The sequence below is a fragment of the Vulpes lagopus genome, chromosome 12 (assembly GCF_018345385.1).
Source record: "Vulpes lagopus strain Blue_001 chromosome 12, ASM1834538v1, whole genome shotgun sequence".
Taxonomy (NCBI): domain Eukaryota; kingdom Metazoa; phylum Chordata; class Mammalia; order Carnivora; family Canidae; genus Vulpes; species Vulpes lagopus.
The window spans coordinates 26,525,928-26,547,708 of NC_054835.1; the positions used below are offsets into that span (position 1 = coordinate 26,525,928).

A 21,781-nucleotide genomic window follows, 5' to 3' on the forward strand; every position below is an offset into this window, starting at 1 on the left:
CAACATACTTTACCTTAATTGGTTAGAATAATTTAATTACTATCTAGAATAGTTTATTGTAACTCACTAATATTTAAATAAACCTGAGGGTGTCTGGGTGACTCAGTAGGTTAAGTGTCTACCTGCAGCTCAGGTCAGGATCCTAGAGTCCTGGGATTTGGCAGCACTGGCTCCCTGCTCAGTGAGGGGTCTGTTTATCCCTCTCCCTCTACTCCCCCCACCCTGCCCTGCTCCTACTCTGTCTCTTGTATGAATAAAATCTTTTAAAAAAAAATCCTGATTAAATGCTTTGGGTAATGCAAAAACAATCTGTCAGTTATGGAGCATTAGATGCTTGGGGTTTTTTATTACGAAAATAATTTGTTAAGATAAGAAAATGAGCCCAGAAAAAAAGAAATCACAATTTTTCTATTAAAAAAAAGACAGTTAATACTTTAAGATATGCAAGATTATCTTAAATAGAATATGTTTATTCTATAAAGGGCAAAGCTAAACAGTTTTTAAAAATAATAAGCCCTGTGGCAATTTAGTTAGGCTAGCCACATTAAAATATTGTCTAGGTTAACCTGAAAATGCTTAAATTATCACCTCCATAAAATGTTATATATATATATATATATATAATATATATATATATATATATATTCATTCTATAGTACGTTTTGAGGGAAGGAGGTAAAAGTACACAGCTTGGATTTAAGACTGACACTAACTAGTTGTCTGATCTTGGGCAAGTCACCAGTACTCCCTCAATTTAGTTTCCTTTCTCAGTTTCCTCCTTTCTAAGTGGAAGAAAATAATTCCTGCTAACCTTACCTCATAGAGTTGGCTGAAGAAATAAATGAAAATTAGCACAAAACAGTACAATGTCATATATTGGAGGTAAGTGGGCTGGAGTCATTATTTATCCCATATTTCTAAAGCCCAAGTAGGTTTGGGTGGGCTTTACATTTTGTCATACTACATTGTTGCATATACATGAAAGCCACAGTACTGACAAAAACAATGTGGGCAATTAGCCAATGTAGGCCATCTCTTAGGCTGTTCACCTAAAATCAGGGTTCTAACAGCTCGATCAACTTCTTATGAAGTTAACTGATTCTAGTCAATATATAGGCAAATTATTTTAGGTAACATAAAATAAGTTTCTGTGGGACCCAGGAAACTGAACAAAATCCCCTACCCCTGGACAAGCAGAGCAGGACTGACTCTATTTTGGGCTGCACCCGCCTTGTGCTGACCTGCTTATTACTTAGGCCACTGCCCCAACCTAGTCAAAGACCAGGGCACACCCTAACCGGAAATCCGGCTCAGCGGACCAGCATGACTTTGCAACTTTCTGCGTATCCCATTGGCCATTGGCCCCTATAAAGTTGCTAAGCCTCTTAATCTCGGGGTCCAAGTCCCTGCTCCACTGTGTCGGGTACCCTTGAACCCAGGCTCGAGCTTGTAAATAAACCCTCGTGTGTTTGCGTCGGTGTCTGCTCCTTGGCGGTTTCTCGGATTCGCGATCTTGGGCACAACAGTTTCTTCAGTTTATTAAGTGGCTACTTTTTCATCAAATATACATTGGCAGGACATAGAAAATAGTATTCACTTTTGAATCTTAATTTTCGATAATTTCTGCGATTGTAAATTTTCTGACAAATTATAACCTTAACACTTTTAAATATCCTCCATAATATCTTTTATCACTTTGCAATCCATGAGCTTTATTTTAACTTTATAAAATATGTTCGTGGTATAATATATGGAATGAGTTCATAACTGGTTGGTCCTTTATTAGTCTGAATATTATCTCATTCCTATATTTTGTAATCTAGAGCTTCCCTTGTCACAAACAAGAGCCAAATAATTATGAATAAACACTTCTAGCAATAGTCAACAAAATGAAATACTATAGTACATAAGAAAGCAAGGTGGAGTTGTAAATGGAAGCCTAGGCTCTTAAAGGAATGAGCTACCATCAGGAGGCTTTTTAAAAAGAGTAGTGTTGCACTCAAAAGATGATAGAGACCGTACCTACTCCTATAGAATTCTGGAAGAAGGCAGTAACTCTCATGCAAGAGGCTTATGGATGCTAGAAAATACAATACTAAGCACTTTGGCCCTGGGGTGGGAGGTGGGAATATTGCATAAAAGTTTGGTGGCAATGGCAGGCATAGAAAGTAGAAGGTAATCACAGTAAGAGGAAGCTCAGATTCAAATTTCACATGATTAAACACTGTGACATTGAAAAACAAACACGGTCAAGAGAAAGTGCGCATGTAACAGATTACATAAGTACTGAAGAATACTCAAATATACTTAAAATCTTAAAACTGTTTATTGCCTCCACATCCCAACAAACGAATTCTGACACTTTCTTCATCTAGATTTTTATTACATCCAAATTTATCTTTCAAATATAAGTATATGCTTGATTTTAAAAAAATATTACTTTCCATCTTTACGATATTATTGTTAGGAATATTTAACTTAGAGTTTCTCAAATGTGAATGTGAGAGTGTAGGAATAAGGCATATGGGATCACAGCATTTTAAAATCTCATTCTTAATCTTGAAAAGTAATGAACACTTCTAGTTTCAGAAAGGAAAAAAGAAAGACATTTTTCTTTCCTTGCCTCTCAAAAACTGCCCAAACTTAAAAGACAAGAAAAACACAGTCTTCATCTTCAATTAAACTCAGAGACAACTGCAACCTCAAAATCCAATACTTGAATGTGAAAAGCAGATGGACAAATGGTATATGGCTAAGCAGAGAGGCGAAAGTTCAAACCAAAGTACTCACAGAGCTACTGATGGGAAATAAGCCAGTTAGGCTGCAGGAATCCAAAAAAGCTCAGGAAATGAATGTATAGGTAAACTGCTAGAGGATGTGTACCATGAAGATGAAACAGTAAATAAGAAACAGGAGGAAGATTTGAGACCCAGGAAATTTAGGATCTAATATAGAAGACAGGCAAATCAAATTCCTAGGATGAAAGCAAAGGGAAATTTCAGCATTTTGGCAGTTAAGTGGGCTAACAAAACAGCTCAGTCCTGATTGAAGTAGATCAGAAGGCTCAAGAAGCAATGTCGTCAGGGGGAAAAAAAAAAGACTGACCTATTATCTGACAGGTCTGATAGGATAATTGTATTGAGAGGTGCTGTATAGATTCATTGAAGGGTGAGAGAAGATTAAAGATCTTTTAAAAGGAAAAAAGGGCGGAGGACATTATTTTTTTTTAAAGATTTTATTTATTTATTTTTTTTTAAAGATTTTATTTATTTATTCATGAGAATACACAGAGAGGAGAGAGAGAGGTAGAGACACAGACAGAGGGAGAAGCAGGCTCCATGCAGGGAGCCTGATATGGGACTTGATCCCAGGTCCCCAGGAGCACGTCCCGGGCCATAGGCGGCGCTAAACCACTGAGCCACCGGGGCTGGGCAGAGGACATTATTAATGGGAAGATAAAAAGTTCAAGAAAGAAAGGAAATCATTTCACTACAGTGAACAATATTTTCATAGTCATGATTTGAATATTGATCATGGATTTAATTTTTAAAATGTGATATATTAGGAGGAAAAAGCGAAAGGTGTAGTAAGCTAAAATCCTTATATCACATATGAAGTAAACAGGTTTAAAATTGATTAAATAAAGATAAATACTGAGGTAAATACCAGACAAAATAGCTAAAAGAAGTGAAAGTCACTGTCTCTCAGAAGAAGGTTTTGGTTATCTCAGTTTTCAGTGTCCAAGCAAATTACAAATTGTCAACCTAGAGGACATGATTAGATTTAAACTAGATTTTAATTTTGTTATTTCAAGATACACTTACAACTTACTTTAATAATACCTTTGGCCAAACTATCTTTAAAAAATAAACTCAAAACCAGAAGTTTTTGTTTTATTAAATATCCAAAGGTTTAATTTGTAGTTACATTCAGACACGGCTTTTTTTTTCTATAGAAAAAGAATGACATTAGTTATGTCATTTGGAGAAAAAGGAAAAAGGCTAATGAAACTTGCTTAAAACTTTGTGATTTTAAATGTTTCCCCCCGATCCTAAAACATTCCTTTAAGAAATATGGGAAATCTTTTAAATTTAAAAATTAAAAAATACCTCAGCCATTTATTTTTATGTTTTTGTGTTTGTTTCTCAGGAGGGATGGGTACAAGGGTTTGGTTATCTCAGTTTTCAGTGTCCAAGCAAATTACAAATTGTCAACCGAGATTGAGCCTGTATTAGGCTCCCCAACAGGGAGCCTGCTTCTCCCTCTGCCTATGTCTCTGCCTCTCTCTCTGTCTCTCATGAATAAATAAATAAAATCTTAAAAAAAAAGAAAAAAAGAAAGAAATTGAACTTATTTCCAAATGATCAAACCTTCAGTCTCAGTGAAAAATAGGAAAGACTGATGTATAAACAATGATCAGTGCTATCTACTACAGTTTATGTTATTTGAGACCTTAAGGCTTTATAGTTGGAGAAAATATCAAGTAACATACTCACCTGAAGCCCACCTACATCTCTGTACTCTGTAGGGTTTAAGGGGATTTGACCAAATAAATATAAATAAGCTAAAATTCCCTACAAAAAAATTCTACTCTGAAGAAAAAAACTTAAACTTATTTTCAGAGAAATTAAAAACCCATTCTACCACTTCCCTTTGAGGTAGTGTTGCTGATTCTGTTCGGGCCAACAGAAGTAATATGTCAATCAATCTTATGATTCCCCAGGGTGATAATTTCACTTTTAAGGCCTTAAACTTACTATGAGAACAAAAGTAAAATACAAAGGTCAATAAAGTTCTTGTTCTTGCCAAAAACAAGATGAATACAAGAAAAAAAATTTTTTTCAGGGACACCTGGGTGGCTCAGCAGTTGAGCGTCTGCCTTTGGCTCAGGGTGTGATCCTGGGATCCAAGATCAAATCCCAATCAAGCTCCCTGCGAGGAGCCTGCTTCTCCCTCTGCCTGTGTCTCTGCCTCTCTCTCTCTCTGTGTCTCTCATGAATAAATAAAATCTTTTTTTTTTAATTTTTATTTATTTATGATAGTCACACAGAGAGAGAGAGTGAGAGGCAGAGACACAGGCTGAGAGAGAAGCAGGCTCCATGCACCGGGAGCCCGACATGGGATTCGATCCCGGGTCTCCAGGATCACGCCCTGGGCCAAAGGCAGGCGCCAAACAGCTGCGCCACCCAGGGATCCCGAATAAATAAAATCTTAAAAATAAACTCAAAACCAGAAGTTTTTGTTTTATTAAATATCCAAAGGTTTAATTTGTAGTTACATTCAGACACGGCTTTTTTTTTCTATAGAAAAAGAATGACATTAGTTATGTCATTTGGAGAAAAAGGAAAAAGGCTAATGAAACTTGCTTAAAACTTTGTGATTTTAAATGTTTCCCCCCGATCCTAAAACATTCCTTTAAGAAATATGGGAAATCTTTTAAATTTAAAAATTAAAAAATACCTCAGCCATTTATTTTATGTTTTTGTGTTTGTTTCTCAGGAGGGATGGGTACAAGGGTTTGGTTATCTCAGTTTTCAGTGTCCAAGGCAAATTACAAATTGTCAACCTAGAGGACATGATTAGATTTAAACTAGATTTTAATTTTGTTATTTCAAGATACACTTACAACTTACTTTAATAATACCTTTGGCCAAACTATCTTTAAAAAATAAAAAAGCTGGGGAAAAAAGTGTTCTGAGAAGGAAAAAAAATGTTTAAGTAATTGAGGATAAATTCATTCTGGACCTTCAGAGAGGACATGGTTCTTCTTCCATTTCTGTGCTTTGGCCTAAGTGTTTCCAAAAATTCCAACAGCAAGTTGCTGGACTCCTAAGCAACTTAGGAGTTTAGTATTACAACCGTTTAAGTTTATATACACAGCCGTTTCCCCTGGGTAACCACATGTTATTATCGGAGCTAGATCCAGGTGGGTTTCTGTATCAGATGCTACACTATAACTAGAACTCCACTATGCTCTGACCTCAGGCTCCATTCCCGGATCTGGTTTCCCACAGGATAGCTTAGAATTTCCCTTGGCTTAGAATAGTCTCAAACCCTTAAAATGGCATAGAGAGCCCTAAATGATTTGGCTCCTTAATACCTCTCCCAGCCTCTATTCACATGCCATTCTCCCCAACTTACTTTCTACCTTGTTTCAATTCCTGGAAACTGCTTATCTTCTTTCACACCTTTAGGGCCTGATCATAGTCTATTCTCTCCATTGAGAATATTCTTATCCATTCTGCTCACCTATATAACTCCTAGCTTTCTTTCCCATGTCAGTTTAAATATCACTTCCTTAGGAAGTCTTTCTTTACCCCCAAAGACTAGGTCAGGATCCTGTTATACATTCTCATAGTTCTTGTGACTTTTTCTTACAGCCTCTATCACAACTGTAATTAACTGTTTATTACCTTAATATCACTATTTCTTGCTAGACTATAAATTCCATGAGACAAGGGACTATAATCTGTTTAGTGGATCATTGTGTCACCAGTCTATTAAAGTACTTGGTACTCTAGGCAGATACTCAAAGAATGGTTGTTTCATTATCCTGAATAGTCTTAATGATCTGAATAGTCTTATAATCTGACCTTTGAAGAGGCTATTCCAAATGTTTGTATGTTTCAATATTGGTATAAACAATATTCAAATCTCATCTCTCTGCTTCCTTCACCTATTTTAGGCAAATCAAAGTAAATCGATATCTGGATGAGAGGTGAAAAGTGTTACTCAATTTCACTTTCTCCAAGCATCTGAATACCTAAATTCAATCCCACCAAAACATTCTGTTACATACTCACATCCTTTACTAAATTAGAGGCTTCAGGAGTGTAGAGATAGCATTGTGTTCATTTTTGTACCTACTATATTTAGTACAAATTAGGCTCTTTGTAAAAGCTTATTGCATGAATGAATAAATAAATACTATAATACTCAAGAGCATCAACACAATTATGAAAGTGATACAAAAGGAATATATAAATCTACTAAAAATTATTAAGAATGGTTTGTTTCTGAAATTTGTCTTGATATACTATGGCCCCTTGCACTCCTGCCTTCATTTATCTACTGATGAATATACAGGCTGCTATCAAAGCAAGAAAAATAATTAAGAATCAATATCATTCTCCTTAAAAATAAGTGTTAAAGAATACATATACAGCCATCATCTAATAATATTCTGACACTTGAAAATACTAGTTGAATGCAGTTTAACGTGCATTCTGTTTTATTAATGCTGTTATCTTCTGGGGCAAGCAAAAATAACAACCCTTTTCTAAAGTTTATAAAACATCAAGAATCCATGGAAGCCTATAAATTTATATGTTTGTTATAAAGTCAATAACTAATTTAACATGCTTGTCTTTTCAATCATGAATGTAATTTTCCAAAACTGATTAAATATACTCAGAGTACAGTATCTTCAAAGCTAAGAGAAGCTTCCTAAACAAAAATATAGTAGTTTTTGTATGTCAATACTAAGATACTAATCAGATCACCCTCTGAATTTTAAAGTTTCCAGGTAAAATCTATTTTAGTAACTGAATATACTATATTAATAAAGAGAAATGATTACACAAATATAAAATTTATCTGAAGTTATTTCAATCATTGTAAGAGTACTTCTGTTATTGAATATTACCATCAAATTTCATGAAACCAATTATAAAAATCTAACATACCACCTGAACATCTTTAAAGTACAAATATTTTTACCCATATGCCATGGTTTTATGCATTTTCCACAGGGAAGTAAAGGCACAATACTCATGAAAAGAAAATATTTCTATCGACTACCAAACTATGCTAGGGAATATAAATAAAATGCGATTTTAAAATCTAAATATTATACCTTATAATGTCTCACAAATTATGACCAAGCCACCAATTTCAGATGTAGATGCCTGGATTATAAAGTTGAAGGCTTTTGTAGTTTTTAGATCATACTAATTGGCCAAAGGATTTGCTGTAGATATCCACTAAATAGCAGCCTTGTTATACTGTAACTTAATTGCATTAAAAGAAAACAACTTTTCTTTTAGTTCTACTTTTTCACCAACATCTAATCATATAAAGGCCTTGGTTCACTTTCCTCCCCCTCAAATACTACGGTTTAGTGCACAGAAAGTTTTCTTTTTAACTATTACACGATTAAGTATGTCCTTATAGAATGATCAGAAGCATCTGGGAAAGGTGGAAGTGAAAAAAATCCTCACTGGGAAAGTTAGCTTAATGCTTGCCCTTCAGAGTGGCCCATTATCAACATTTCATAGTGGGTTTCTTTATTTTCAGGTCCCTGAGGTATGTGCAATAAATTATGACTTGAACTAAACAAGTCACACTTGGCTCCAAAATGAAATTTTCCTACCTCTACTTTCTAGTCCCCAAGGTGGGAAGAGGAAATCCTGGTCACAGCCAAAGAAGTCATATTTTTGGCTCTAACATACATTTTCCTGCTTCTCTAAAAGCCAAACTCTGCAATTGAGACAAGAGTCTTAAGTTAGTATTTTAAAGTGTATTTTAATTTTTAGTTCCATAATCTGTGTCTCAAATTTAAGAAAAAACTTTTAGTATCATAAAATTAATGTCATTGCCCTTTTTCCCCACTCAAATCACTTTTCTAATTCTGACACTGATCTTAAACTTTGAAAATACAAATTCAAATCAAACAATAGAGAAAAAATGTAGAAACAGATTGTTTAATTTCCAAAAGCTAGAATATTTAAGGTTTTCAACAAAATTAACCTCTACTATTTCTGTATGATAGACTGAGTATTAACATAAAAGAAAATTATAAAGTCCTAATTTATAATCCAGTAATTCGTTTTAGTTTTGGAAGAACTATTTATAGAAGTCATTTTTTCTTCATCTCATTTTACAGAAAATAGGAATATGGCAAACATACCCTAAGACGACTCAGACTTGTGTCTTATAGATTCCTCTCATCTTGAGTATGAGCAGAACCTGTGACTTGCTTCTTATATATCTCATCGGTCTTTTGAAAAAGTAAATTGCCCTGCTGAGGGCTTGTATGAAGGTGACAGGGCCAGGAACTGTGAGTAGCCTCTATGAGATAAGAGTAGCTCCTGGCTGGATCAGGGGCTACTGATCATAAGGAACTGAATTCTGTCAACATCCTGGATGAGCTTGGAAGAAGACCCAAGGTCCAGATAAGAACACAGCCCAGCTGATACGTTGACTGCATCCTATGGAATCCTGAGCTAAGCCACGCCCAGATGCCTGACCCACAGAAACTATGACATTAAGAAATGTGTGTTGTCGGGATCCCTGGGTGGCGCAGCGGTTTGGCGCCTGCCTTTGGCCCAGGGCGCGGTCCTGGAGACCCGGGATCGAGTCCCGCGTCGGGCTCCTGGTGCATGGAGCCTGCTTCTCCCTCTGCCTGTGTCTCTGCCTCTCTCTCTCTCTGTGTGACTATCATAAATAAATAAAAAAAAAAATTAAAAAAAAAAAAAAAAAAAAGAAATGTGTGTTGTCTTAAGCTACCATGTGATAATTTTTTTCACTATGTGACAATTTATAATGCAGCAGTAGAAAAATAATAAAGAGTGACAGTCAGTATAATCAATATAAGATATCCCTCTAATTTATAATGTTCTACTGTGTGTTAATATAAAATTCTACTAGGATTGAGCATTTTCTTCTCTTTTAATAATTCATGATTGTAATAATATACTATACTGCCTCATTATAAGTCATATTAATGTTCACTAATGCCCTATTATCATCTCATAATGATTACTATCATTTTAATAACTTTTAATTAGTTTAATAACTTCTATTAAATATAAATAGACATACCTTGGAGATATAGTGGGTTTGGTTCCAGACCACTGTGATAAAGCAAATATGACAATAAAGCAAGTCCAATGAATTTGTTCCTCAGCACATATAAAAGTTATGTATGCACCATACCATAGTTTCTTAAGTGTGCAATAGCATTATGTCTTAAAAAACAACATACATGCCTTAATTAAAAAATCCTTTATTGCTAAAAAAAAAAAAGAGTGCTAACCATTATCTGAGTCGTAATCTTTCTACTGGTGGGGTTCTTGCCTCAGTGTCGATGGCTGCTACTGATCAGTATGGAAGTTGCTAAAAACTGCGGTGGCTGTGGCAATTTCTTAAAATATAACAACAATGAAGTCTGCCATATTGACTGGCTCTTCCTTTCAGTGAACTTTCTCTATAGCATGCAATGTTGTTTAACAGCATTTTACCCACAGTAAACTTCTTTCAAAATTGGGAGTCAAACCTCTCAAACCTTGCCACTTCTTTATCAACTAAATTTATGTAATATTCTAAGTCTTTTACTATCATTTCAACAATCTTCACAGTATCTTCACCAGGGCATTACATCTCAAGAAATCACTTTCTTGGTCATCCGTAAGAAACAACTCCTTTTCCGTTAAAGTCTTATCATGAGATTGCAGCAATTCAATCACATTCCCTTAAAGTCATCTACAAGGGTTGGAATAGACTCCTTCCAAACTCCTGTTAATGTTGATATTTTGGCCTCTTGCCATGAATCATGAATTTCTTAACAGCATCTAGAATGGTGAATCCTTTCCAGAAGGTTTTCAGTTGACTTTAGAGAAACCTCTATGACAGCTATTGCCTTACAAAAATATGTTTCTTAAATAATAAGACTTGAAAGTTACTCCTTGATCCATGTGCTGCAGAATGGATGTGGTATAAGCAGGCATGAAAACATTAATCCCACTGCATATCTCCATCCAAACTCTTGGGTGACCAGGTGCATTGTCAATGAACAGTCATATATTGAAAGCCATCTTCTTTTCATGAGCAGTAGACCTCAGGAATGGACTTAAAATATTCAGTAAACCAAGTTATAAGCAGATGTGCTGTCACCCAAGCTTTGTTGCCCATTTACAGAGCAGGGGCAAGAGTAGGTTGAGCATAACTCCTAAGGGCCCTAGAATTTTCAGAATGGTAAATGAGCACTGGCTTCGGCTTAAAGTCACAAGCTGCATCAGCCATTAACAAGAGTCAGCCTGCTCTATGATAAAAAGCCAGGAACTGAATTCCCCTTTCTAGATGGTCCAGTACTAAATGGCCTCTTCTTTCAATGTAAGGCCATTTCATCTACATTGAAAAATCTGTTTAGTGTAGCCTCCTTCTTTAATTATCTTAGCTAGATCTTTTGGATAACTTGCTGCAGCTTCTACATCAGCATTTGCTGCTTCACCTTGCTCTTTGATGTTATGGAGTTGGCTTCATGAATCAATCTCTTCTAGCTTTAAACTCTTCTTCTGTAGCTTCTTCTCAGCCTTCATAGAATTAAAGAGAATTAAGGCCTTGCTCTGGATTAGATTTTGGCTTAAGGGAATATTGTGGCTGGCTTAATCTTCTATTCAGAGCATGAAAACTTTCTCCATCAGCAATAAGGCTGTTTTGCTTTCTTATCATTTGTGTGTTCACTGGAGTAGCATTTTAAATTTCCCTCAAGAATTTTTCCTTTGCATTCAAAACTTGGCTGTTTGGCACATGAGGCCTAGCTTTCAGATAATCTCAACTTTCAACATGCCTTCCTCACCAGGTTTAATCATTTCTAGTTTTTCATTTAAAGTGAGACATGCAACTCTTCCTTTCACTTGAACACCTAGAGGTCATTGAAGAGTTATTACCTGGCCTAATTTAAGGATACTGTGGTGTCTTGGGAAATAGGGAGGCCCGAGGAGGAAGGGAGAGAGATAATGGAAAAGCCAGTGGAGCAGTGGTGGAGCAGTCAGAACACATCTACTTACTTAACATCAGTCAATTAAGTAAGACGTCTTATATGGGCAGTTTGTGGCACCCCAAAACAATTACAGTAGTAACATCACAGATCACCATAACAAATATAATAATGAAAAACTGTGAAATATTTGCAATAATTACCAAAATGCAACACAGAGATATGAAGTGAGCAAATGCTGTTGGAAAAACAGCACGAACAGACTTGCTGTATGCAGGTTGCCATAAACTTTCAATGTGTAAAAAAAATCACAATATTTACAAAGTGCAATAATGTATGATAAAAAGAAGTATGCCTGAATATTAAATACATATTTAACTTTTAGTTCTATTTTAATTTAATTAATATATCAAATATATTTATATTTAAATTATATGTAAATACAATGTATATATTGAATATACTTAGTATTCAGATATGATTAAGTATATACACAGTTAAATATATGTAAGTGTATGTAAGACTACTAAGTAATAGATTTATATTTAGTCATTAAATCAACATTTTTATTTTTTAAGAAATCAACATTTATTGAACACTTACTATATTCCAAGGTACTACTTTAATTACAGAGACACCTTAAGAAATTATCCTAATCCTTGAAGTATACCATCTAACACATCATAAAACATATTTGTAAGCAATAAAATTAACAAAATGAAAGCAGTACAGTATGTGCTTTAGGAAGTAATAAAGGATACTGGTAAAGAGGACTATGTAGGTAAAATATACAAGCTAGTATTATTATACTTTTAGTTTGTAATTCTTTTTTTCTACAACATTTAAAAGGCAAATGTATAAAATAATAATTATAAATTATGTTATAAAATGTATAAAAATGCAATGCATAAAATTTTAAGAATGTAATCCAGACAGTAACACTATAAAAGGGAAAGGACAGAGATTAAGGATGTTATTTGTAATCTCCAGGGTTAACACTAAGAAAATAACTAAAAAATGTACACAAAAGAAGGGTATCAAAATAGCATTCAGTGAAAAAACAACTAAATAAAAAAAATAAATAAATAAAAATAAAAAAAAAAAAACAACTAAATACAAAAAAGAGTAATAATGAAGCAATTGAGGAACAAAAAGCACAGAAAACAAACAGCTGAATAGTAGAACTAAGTCTTTCCTTATTAGTAATTACTTTGTGAATAGATTAAACTCTTCAAATGAAAGGCAGAATTCAGCTGAATGAATTTAAAAAATATGATTTAACTATATGGTGTATACAAACTCATTTTAGATGTAAGAAAATTGGTACCTTATATCATATACAAAAAATTACTCAAAATGGAAACAAATATCTTTTTTTTTTTTGAAAGATTTTATTTATTTATTCATGAGAGACACAGAGAGAGAGAGAGAGAGGCAGAGACACAGGCAGAGGGAGAAGCAGGCCCCATGCAGGGAGCCTGACGTGGGATTTGATCCCGGAACTCCAGGATCATGCCCTGGGCTGAAGGCAGGCGTTAAACCACTGAGCCACCCAGGGATCCCTGGAACCAAATATCTAAATTTAAGAGCTCAAACTTATGAAACTCTTTGAAGAAAATGGGCAAATCTGCATGGCAGATTTTTGTTATATTTAGGAAACTATTTGGCAACACCAAATGTACAGGAAAAAAACAAAAGAATAAAGTAGACTTCATTACCAAATTTTGTATTTCTTTTATATTTTAATTTATAAGTATAAATTTATGCTTATTTTTATATATAATTATTATATAATTTTTATACATAATTAAATTATTATATAATTTTATATATAATTAAATTATTATAAAAATTTATATATTTATAATTTTAATTTATACTTTTATTTCTTTTTAATCCCATAATAGTGCTCTGATTTATTTCAGGTGTTCAGATATTTCAGGTATTGATGACTATATTCTGGTCGTTTCTAAATGATAAAAGGCCTTTCTAATTATTATAAACATTATATATCTATACTCTTAAAGCTTATAAATATCAGTCTTTTGAATGGATGTCCCACAAATATCCTTTAGTTGTCAAAAAAAAAAAAAAAGCCAAAACTCCTTTTTCGAGTCTTAATTCTAAGCCCTTTGCCATGTGCGGTAGAAAATACCCACATGCCTCCTATTGTTCCTGGCTTTGGGCTTAGGCCTGTGACATACTTTGGGCAGTAAGTTAATAGGCGTGATATAAGTAGGTATGTGAAAAGTGCTTGCACAATCAAGCCTGCCCTCATGTCTCTGCCAAGGTATAAAACATGGTAACATGTTCTGACTAGTGTGCTGGTATATAAAAGGATAAGATGCATATATAGCAGAGCTGACCCACTTGGGCCAAACTACATTGGTGAAACCATAGCAGGGTGACAGAGCCTAGTAGAAATCAGCAGAGCTGCCCAGCCAACCCCAGCTCATATCATCTACCACCTAGCTACTACCCCCCACCAACTGATATGTGATTCATAACAAATGATTACTGTTTTAAGCCACTATGTTTCAGAATTGTTTGTTACACAGGAAGAGCTGATCTAGACATAAGGCAACAAGAAATACACTTCACTTCTATCTGATATTGCCAGTAAGGAATTTTCCTCTTTATCTGTCCCTTATCCATGAAGTCTGGACTACTCTTGGGTCTACTCTACTTGTCCCTTTCAGGAACCACTAGCAAAACTCCTTTAAAACCACCCTCCTCCTCTGCATTCAGATCTCAATGAAGCTTCTGTTGTTTTGCAGAACAATGCAAATATAACTACCGCCACTGCAATTCAGACAAGCAGAACTGTGATAAGCAAGACCATTACTGAGGAATATCAGAGCAGGTCACCAGCTGTCTTTCGTGTATGACAGAATGAGAAGTTGCCTGAGAAGAACTAATCTTGAGGAAAAAGAGCATTAGTAACTCAACACTAGTGCAACAACAATGCCAATAATCATAGTTATTGGGAGCAAGGGTAGAGAAACCAGAAGGTAAATGTAATTTTTTTCTTCACAAGTTAACATTTTATTTAAATATTTTTTTGAAGAATGACATAATAAACATCTTTATTCTTACCACATTTTCTTAAAATTTGTTTTCTACTAAAACAAGTATTATAGAAAAAGTTAAAGTCCCATTTGATAACCACCCTTAGTTTCATTCCTTTCTCTTCTCAGATATCATAATCATTATTATGAGTTTGATGTGAATGAATCTTCGGGCCTTGCTATTTAGTGAGTATAATATTTACTACAACATAGTGTTAGCCAAAGAGTTATTTTCTTGTGTGGTCCTCAAGGGCTTATGTATAGGTCCAAGAAAAAGACAAGATATAAACAAAAATTGAAAGAGCTAGTTTTAAGGAAAAAACATATAAGACATTGGGAGAATGTATGATACAAAGGAGCATTAGTACAATGATATAGGGCCAAGGTAAAATGATAAGACACTAAAGAGAGACAGTAATACTGCCAATAGCAGAACCATCAGCACCCCTCAGCTTCAGTGGAATGTGGCAACTAAAGCTGTTGATAGTGAACAGAACAGTTTTCTTGAGTAGATGTCAACTATTTCATCAGTAGCTGTAGTGAGAGGCACCATTAACTATATTAGAAAGCGGAGCCTTGGGCATGGTCATTAGCACACTCAATAGGGGCCTAGCAGCTGAATGAAGAAAGATAATGGAAACCACCAAAGTTAGTGCAGGCTGGAAGAATTAGATACCTCCTGAGGACTTTCAGAAATTTTGAAGAGATCTAGAGCTTAGGAAAGAGTAGGAGCTAACCACTGAAATACTGTTTATTACATTTAATATATAATTCACAGTGTCTATTAAAGTATTAACAATAAATAAGATAACTGCCTAGGGAAAGAATACTTGCTTTGGTATGAGACCCTAACAGATTATATCCTAGGAAAAGAGATATAAATTATACTCATTTAAGTCAGCTTAATGGCCAGAAAACCTGAACTCTTGGTCTCAGATTGCTAGCACCTTCAAATCCCAGTAGCAAGTAAAAGAAAATCCTTCCTGATGGAAAATAACATCACCGTAGGCTTCAAATTATTGCTACAGATAATTTTTCAAATATACTGTTTAGTAAACAATCAGTGATGATAAAGCAAAGTTCTTGTTTTTAGCCTAGATAGAATATCTGGTTTGAGAATATCCTTCCCACTACAAGTACTGTAAAACTGGATAAAATAGATAAAGCAACTACTTTCAGGGAGAAGATATCAGGCAGCATAGGACCATAATTTTGGAGATAAAGGGAACCCATCAGGTGAACCCCATGATTCTCAGCTCTCTTCCTACCATATAATTTCCTGACAAATAGTACCCAGAACACTGAAGTACAAGCAGAGTATGGTGGTCCTGCTGAGCTGAGGTGCAAGAGATCAGATTTTAGAGCAGCTAAACTCACTGAAATCACCAGGGGAGAGTATGGTATTGAGAGAAGGGAAATAAAGAAAGAACCCTAGAATTCTAGAATTCTCTGAGGGACCTTGTAAGTCTGGGCTTAGAGGTTGATAGAACACAAATATCTACCAAATCTTTCTCACTCATTCTGAGTCACCAAAGCATTAAAATATCCGAGGATACAAGAAAACTGTATTATTAACTTTACATAAAGATCAACAACTTCAGTAGCTGAAAATAATATTGCACTGTATCTTAATTAACTGGAATTTAAATAAAAACTTAAAAAATTAACAACTTATTTGATAAACAAAACTTAAGGCTTTGATGGCCTACCTGTAGATCTTTCACATTTGGAAAAGGAATTCCTATTGTTATGACAGCACGGGCATTGTCATCTGAGAAATCCAGACCCTCACTCACTTTCCCACGACAAACTGCTACCAAGAGGGCTCCGTCTTAAGCAACAAAAAATAAAGATTTTAAAAAGCACACTCAAAATTCCCTGAAACTGCTTATTCCTGTCATTTTGAAAAGATCTAGTTAAGTAATAGCAAATTTAACATAATCAAAATAAAAAACTATGATGACATAAAGTTTTAAAAGGGAAACAATACTACATTTCTGTGCAATATGGTACTAAATGAATTTACAAACTGTCTATCTCCCAAATAACTTACAAAGAAAAGCCATATTGGAGTACCATTAACTTATAGATGAACTGAGCAATTGTGCACCAACTGTTTTATCTTTAAAAAGGTAAAATTGCAATCATTACTTTTACCACCAGAATATAAAGTTCTCAGAATGATTTAAACAACTCTAGTTTGGGCAGCCCGGGTGGCTCAGCAGTTTAGCGCTGCCTTCAGCCCAGGGGATGATCCTGGAAACAGGATAGAGCCCCACACTGGGCTCCCTGCATGGAGCCTGCTTGTGTCTCTGCCTCTCTCTCTCTCTCTCTCGAATAAATAAATTCTTTAAGAAAGAAAAAAAAAACCTTTAGTTTGTACTACATATCATATTGAATCAATATTATATTGGAAAGCATTTAAAACACACACAGAACACTCTGTCTATAATCTTATTATACTGACAATATTGACAATTATGTTATGTTATAGAATTTTTAAGATGGTACACTGTTCATAAGTTATTACTATTAGCTCTTCCTAGCAAACTTTTTACAGACATTCTCTAAATTTGAAATTGAGACTTCAGTTCTGTTTTGAAAACTCAAATTTACCTTATGTAATAAAATGTAAACATAAAGTACATTATTTGCATCAAAATTTAGGGTTTGTCTGGCTAGTAAGGAAGATATTTATGCATACTCCATCCACCCTCTTTCATAAAACATTTTAGGTAGTATAAGAAAGACTATACTGTCTTCCTGATCTGAATATATATATATATATTCCTGATCTGAATATATATATATATATTTCCTTCCTGATCTGAATCTTTAAATATATATATATATATATATATATATATATTTAAAGATTATTTATTTATTTATTCATGAAAGACACACACACACACACACACTCAGGTATTGATGACTATATTCTGGTGTTTCTAAATGATAAAAGGCCTTTCTAATTATTATAAACATTATATATCTATACTCTTAAAGCTTATAAATATCAGTCTTTTGAATGGATGTCCCACAAATATCCTTTAGTTGTCAAAAAAAAAAAAAAAGCCAAAACTCCTTTTTCGAGTCTTAATTCTAAGCCCTTTGCCATGTGCGGTAGAAAATACCCACATGCCTCCTATTGTTCCTGGCTTTGGGCTTAGGCCTGTGACATACTTTGGGCAGTAAGTTAATAGGCGTGATATAAGTAGGTATGTGAAAAGTGCTTGCACAATCAAGCCTGCCCTCATGTCTCTGCCAAGGTATAAAACATGGTAACATGTTCTGACTAGTGTGCTGGTATATAAAAGGATAAGATGCATATATAGCAGAGCTGACCCACTTGGGCCAAACTACATTGGTGAAACCATAGCAGGGTGACAGAGCCTAGTAGAAATCAGCAGAGCTGCCCAGCCAACCCCAGCTCATATCATCTACCACCTAGCTACTACCCCCCACCAATTGATATGTGATTCATAACAAATGATTACTGTTTTAAGCCACTATGTTTCAGAATTGTTTGTTACACAGGAAGAGCTGATCTAGACATAAGGCAACAAGAAATACACTTCACTTCTATCTGATATTGCCAGTAAGGAATTTTCCTCTTTATCTGTCCCTTATCCATGAAGTCTGGACTACTCTTGGGTCTACTCTACTTGTCCCTTTCAGGAACCACTAGCAAAACTCCTTTAAAACCACCCTCCTCCTCTGCATTCAGATCTCAATGAAGCTTCTGTTGTTTTGCAGAACAATGCAAATATAACTACCGCCACTGCAATTCAGACAAGCAGAACTGTGATAAGCAAGACCATTACTGAGGAATATCAGAGCAGGTCACCAGCTGTCTTTCGTGTATGACAGAATGAGAAGTTGCCTGAGAAGAACTAATCTTGAGGAAAAAGAGCATTAGTAACTCAACACTAGTGCAACAACAATGCCAATAATCATAGTTATTGGGAGCAAGGGTAGAGAAACCAGAAGGTAAATGTAATTTTTTTCTTCACAAGTTAACATTTTATTTAAATATTTTTTTGAAGAATGACATAATAAACATCTTTATTCTTACCACATTTTCTTAAAATTTGTTTTCTACTAAAACAAGTATTATAGAAAAAGTTAAAGTCCCATTTGATAACCACCCTTAGTTTCATTCCTTTCTCTTCTCAGATATCATAATCATTATTATGAGTTTGATGTGAATGAATCTTCGGGCCTTGCTATTTAGTGAGTATAATATTTACTACAACATAGTGTTAGCCAAAGAGTTATTTTCTTGTGTGGTCCTCAAGGGCTTATGTATAGGTCCAAGAAAAAGACAAGATATAAACAAAAATTGAAAGAGCTAGTTTTAAGGAAAAAACATATAAGACATTGGGAGAATGTATGATACAAAGGAGCATTAGTACAATGATATAGGGCCAAGGTAAAATGATAAGACACTAAAGAGAGACAGTAATACTGCCAATAGCAGAACCATCAGCACCCCTCAGCTTCAGTGGAATGTGGCAACTAAAGCTGTTGATAGTGAACAGAACAGTTTTCTTGAGTAGATGTCAACTATTTCATCAGTAGCTGTAGTGAGAGGCACCATTAACTATATTAGAAAGGGGAGCCTTGGGCATGGTCATTAGCACACTCAATAGGGGCCTAGCAGCTGAATGAAGAAAGATAATGGAAACCACCAAAGTTAGTGCAGGCTGGAAGAATTAGATACCTCCTGAGGACTTTCAGAAATTTTGAAGAGATCTAGAGCTTAGGAAAGAGTAGGAGCTAACCACTGAAATACTGTTTATTACATTTAATATATAATTCACAGTGTCTATTAAAGTATTAACAATAAATAAGATAACTGCCTAGGGAAAGAATACTTGCTTTGGTATGAGACCCTAACAGATTATATCCTAGGAAAAGAGATATAAATTATACTCATTTAAGTCAGCTTAATGGCCAGAAAACCTGAACTCTTGGTCTCAGATTGCTAGCACCTTCAAATCCCAGTAGCAAGTAAAAGAAAATCCTTCCTGATGGAAAATAACATCACCGTAGGCTTCAAATTATTGCTACAGATAATTTTTCAAATATACTGTTTAGTAAACAATCAGTGATGATAAAGCAAAGTTCTTGTTTTTAGCCTAGATAGAATATCTGGTTTGAGAATATCCTTCCCACTACAAGTACTGTAAAACTGGATAAAATAGATAAAGCAACTACTTTCAGGGAGAAGATATCAGGCAGCATAGGACCATAATTTTGGAGATAAAGGGAACCCATCAGGTGAACCCCATGATTCTCAGCTCTCTTCCTACCATATAATTTCCTGACAAATAGTACCCAGAACACTGAAGTACAAGCAGAGTATGGTGGTCCTGCTGAGCTGAGGTGCAAGAGATCAGATTTTAGAGCAGCTAAACTCACTGAAATCACCAGGGGAGAGTATGGTATTGAGAGAAGGGAAATAAAGAAAGAACCCTAGAATTCTAGAATTCTCTGAGGGACCTTGTAAGTCTGGGCTTAGAGGTTGATAGAACACAAATATCTACCAAATCTTTCTCACTCATTCTGAGTCACCAAAGCATTAAAATATCCGAGGATACAAGAAAACTGTATTATTAACTTTACATAAAGATCAACAACTTCAGTAGCTGAAAATAATATTGCACTGTATCTTAATTAACTGGAATTTAAATAAAAACTTAAAAAATTAACAACTTATTTGATAAACAAAACTTAAGGCTTTGATGGCCTACCTGTAGATCTTTCACATTTGGAAAAGGAATTCCTATTGTTATGACAGCACGGGCATTGTCATCTGAGAAATCCAGACCCTCACTCACTTTCCCACGACAAACTGCTACCAAGAGGGCTCCGTCTTAAGCAACAAAAAATAAAGATTTTAAAAAGCACACTCAAAATTCCCTGAAACTGCTTATTCCTGTCATTTTGAAAAGATCTAGTTAAGTAATAGCAAATTTAACATAATCAAAATAAAAAACTATGATGACATAAAGTTTTAAAAGGGAAACAATACTACATTTCTGTGCAATATGGTACTAAATGAATTTACAAACTGTCTATCTCCCAAATAACTTACAAAGAAAAGCCATATTGGAGTACCATTAACTTATAGATGAACTGAGCAATTGTGCACCAACTGTTTTATCTTTAAAAAGGTAAAATTGCAATCATTACTTTTACCACCAGAATATAAAGTTCTCAGAATGATTTAAACAACTCTAGTTTGGGCAGCCCGGGTGGCTCAGCAGTTTAGCGCTGCCTTCAGCCCAGGGGATGATCCTGGAAACAGGATAGAGCCCCACACTGGGCTCCCTGCATGGAGCCTGCTTGTGTCTCTGCCTCTCTCTCTCTCTCTCTCTCGAATAAATAAATTCTTTAAGAAAGAAAAAAAAAACCTTTAGTTTGTACTACATATCATATTGAATCAATATTATATTGGAAAGCATTTAAAACACACACAGAACACTCTGTCTATAATCTTATTATACTGACAATATTGACAATTATGTTATGTTATAGAATTTTTAAGATGGTACACTGTTCATAAGTTATTACTATTAGCTCTTCCTAGCAAACTTTTTACAGACATTCTCTAAATTTGAAATTGAGACTTCAGTTCTGTTTTGAAAACTCAAATTTACCTTATGTAATAAAATGTAAACATAAAGTACATTATTTGCATCAAAATTTAGGGTTTGTCTGGCTAGTAAGGAAGATATTTATGCATACTCCATCCACCCTCTTTCATAAAACATTTTAGGTAGTATAAGAAAGACTATACTGTCTTCCTGATCTGAATATATATATATATATTCCTGATCTGAATATATATATATATATTTCCTTCCTGATCTGAATCTTTAAATATATATATATATATATATATATATATATTTAAAGATTATTTATTTATTTATTCATGAAAGACACACACACACACACACACAGAGGCAGAGACACAGGCAGA

General features: G+C 34.6%; 1 protein-coding gene across 1 annotated transcript in view; it reads right to left on the reverse strand.

Annotated features, from left to right (window-relative positions):
- The window catches only part of BRIP1 (BRCA1 interacting helicase 1), a 186,060-nt gene that overhangs the window by 36,990 nt on the left and 127,289 nt on the right, over nucleotides 1–21,781 (reverse strand). The window contains exon 16 of the mRNA XM_041726192.1: nucleotides 20,547–20,668. Within this exon, the coding sequence (XP_041582126.1) occupies nucleotides 20,547–20,668 (122 nt within the window). The remainder of the gene's footprint in view (nucleotides 1–20,546; nucleotides 20,669–21,781) is intronic.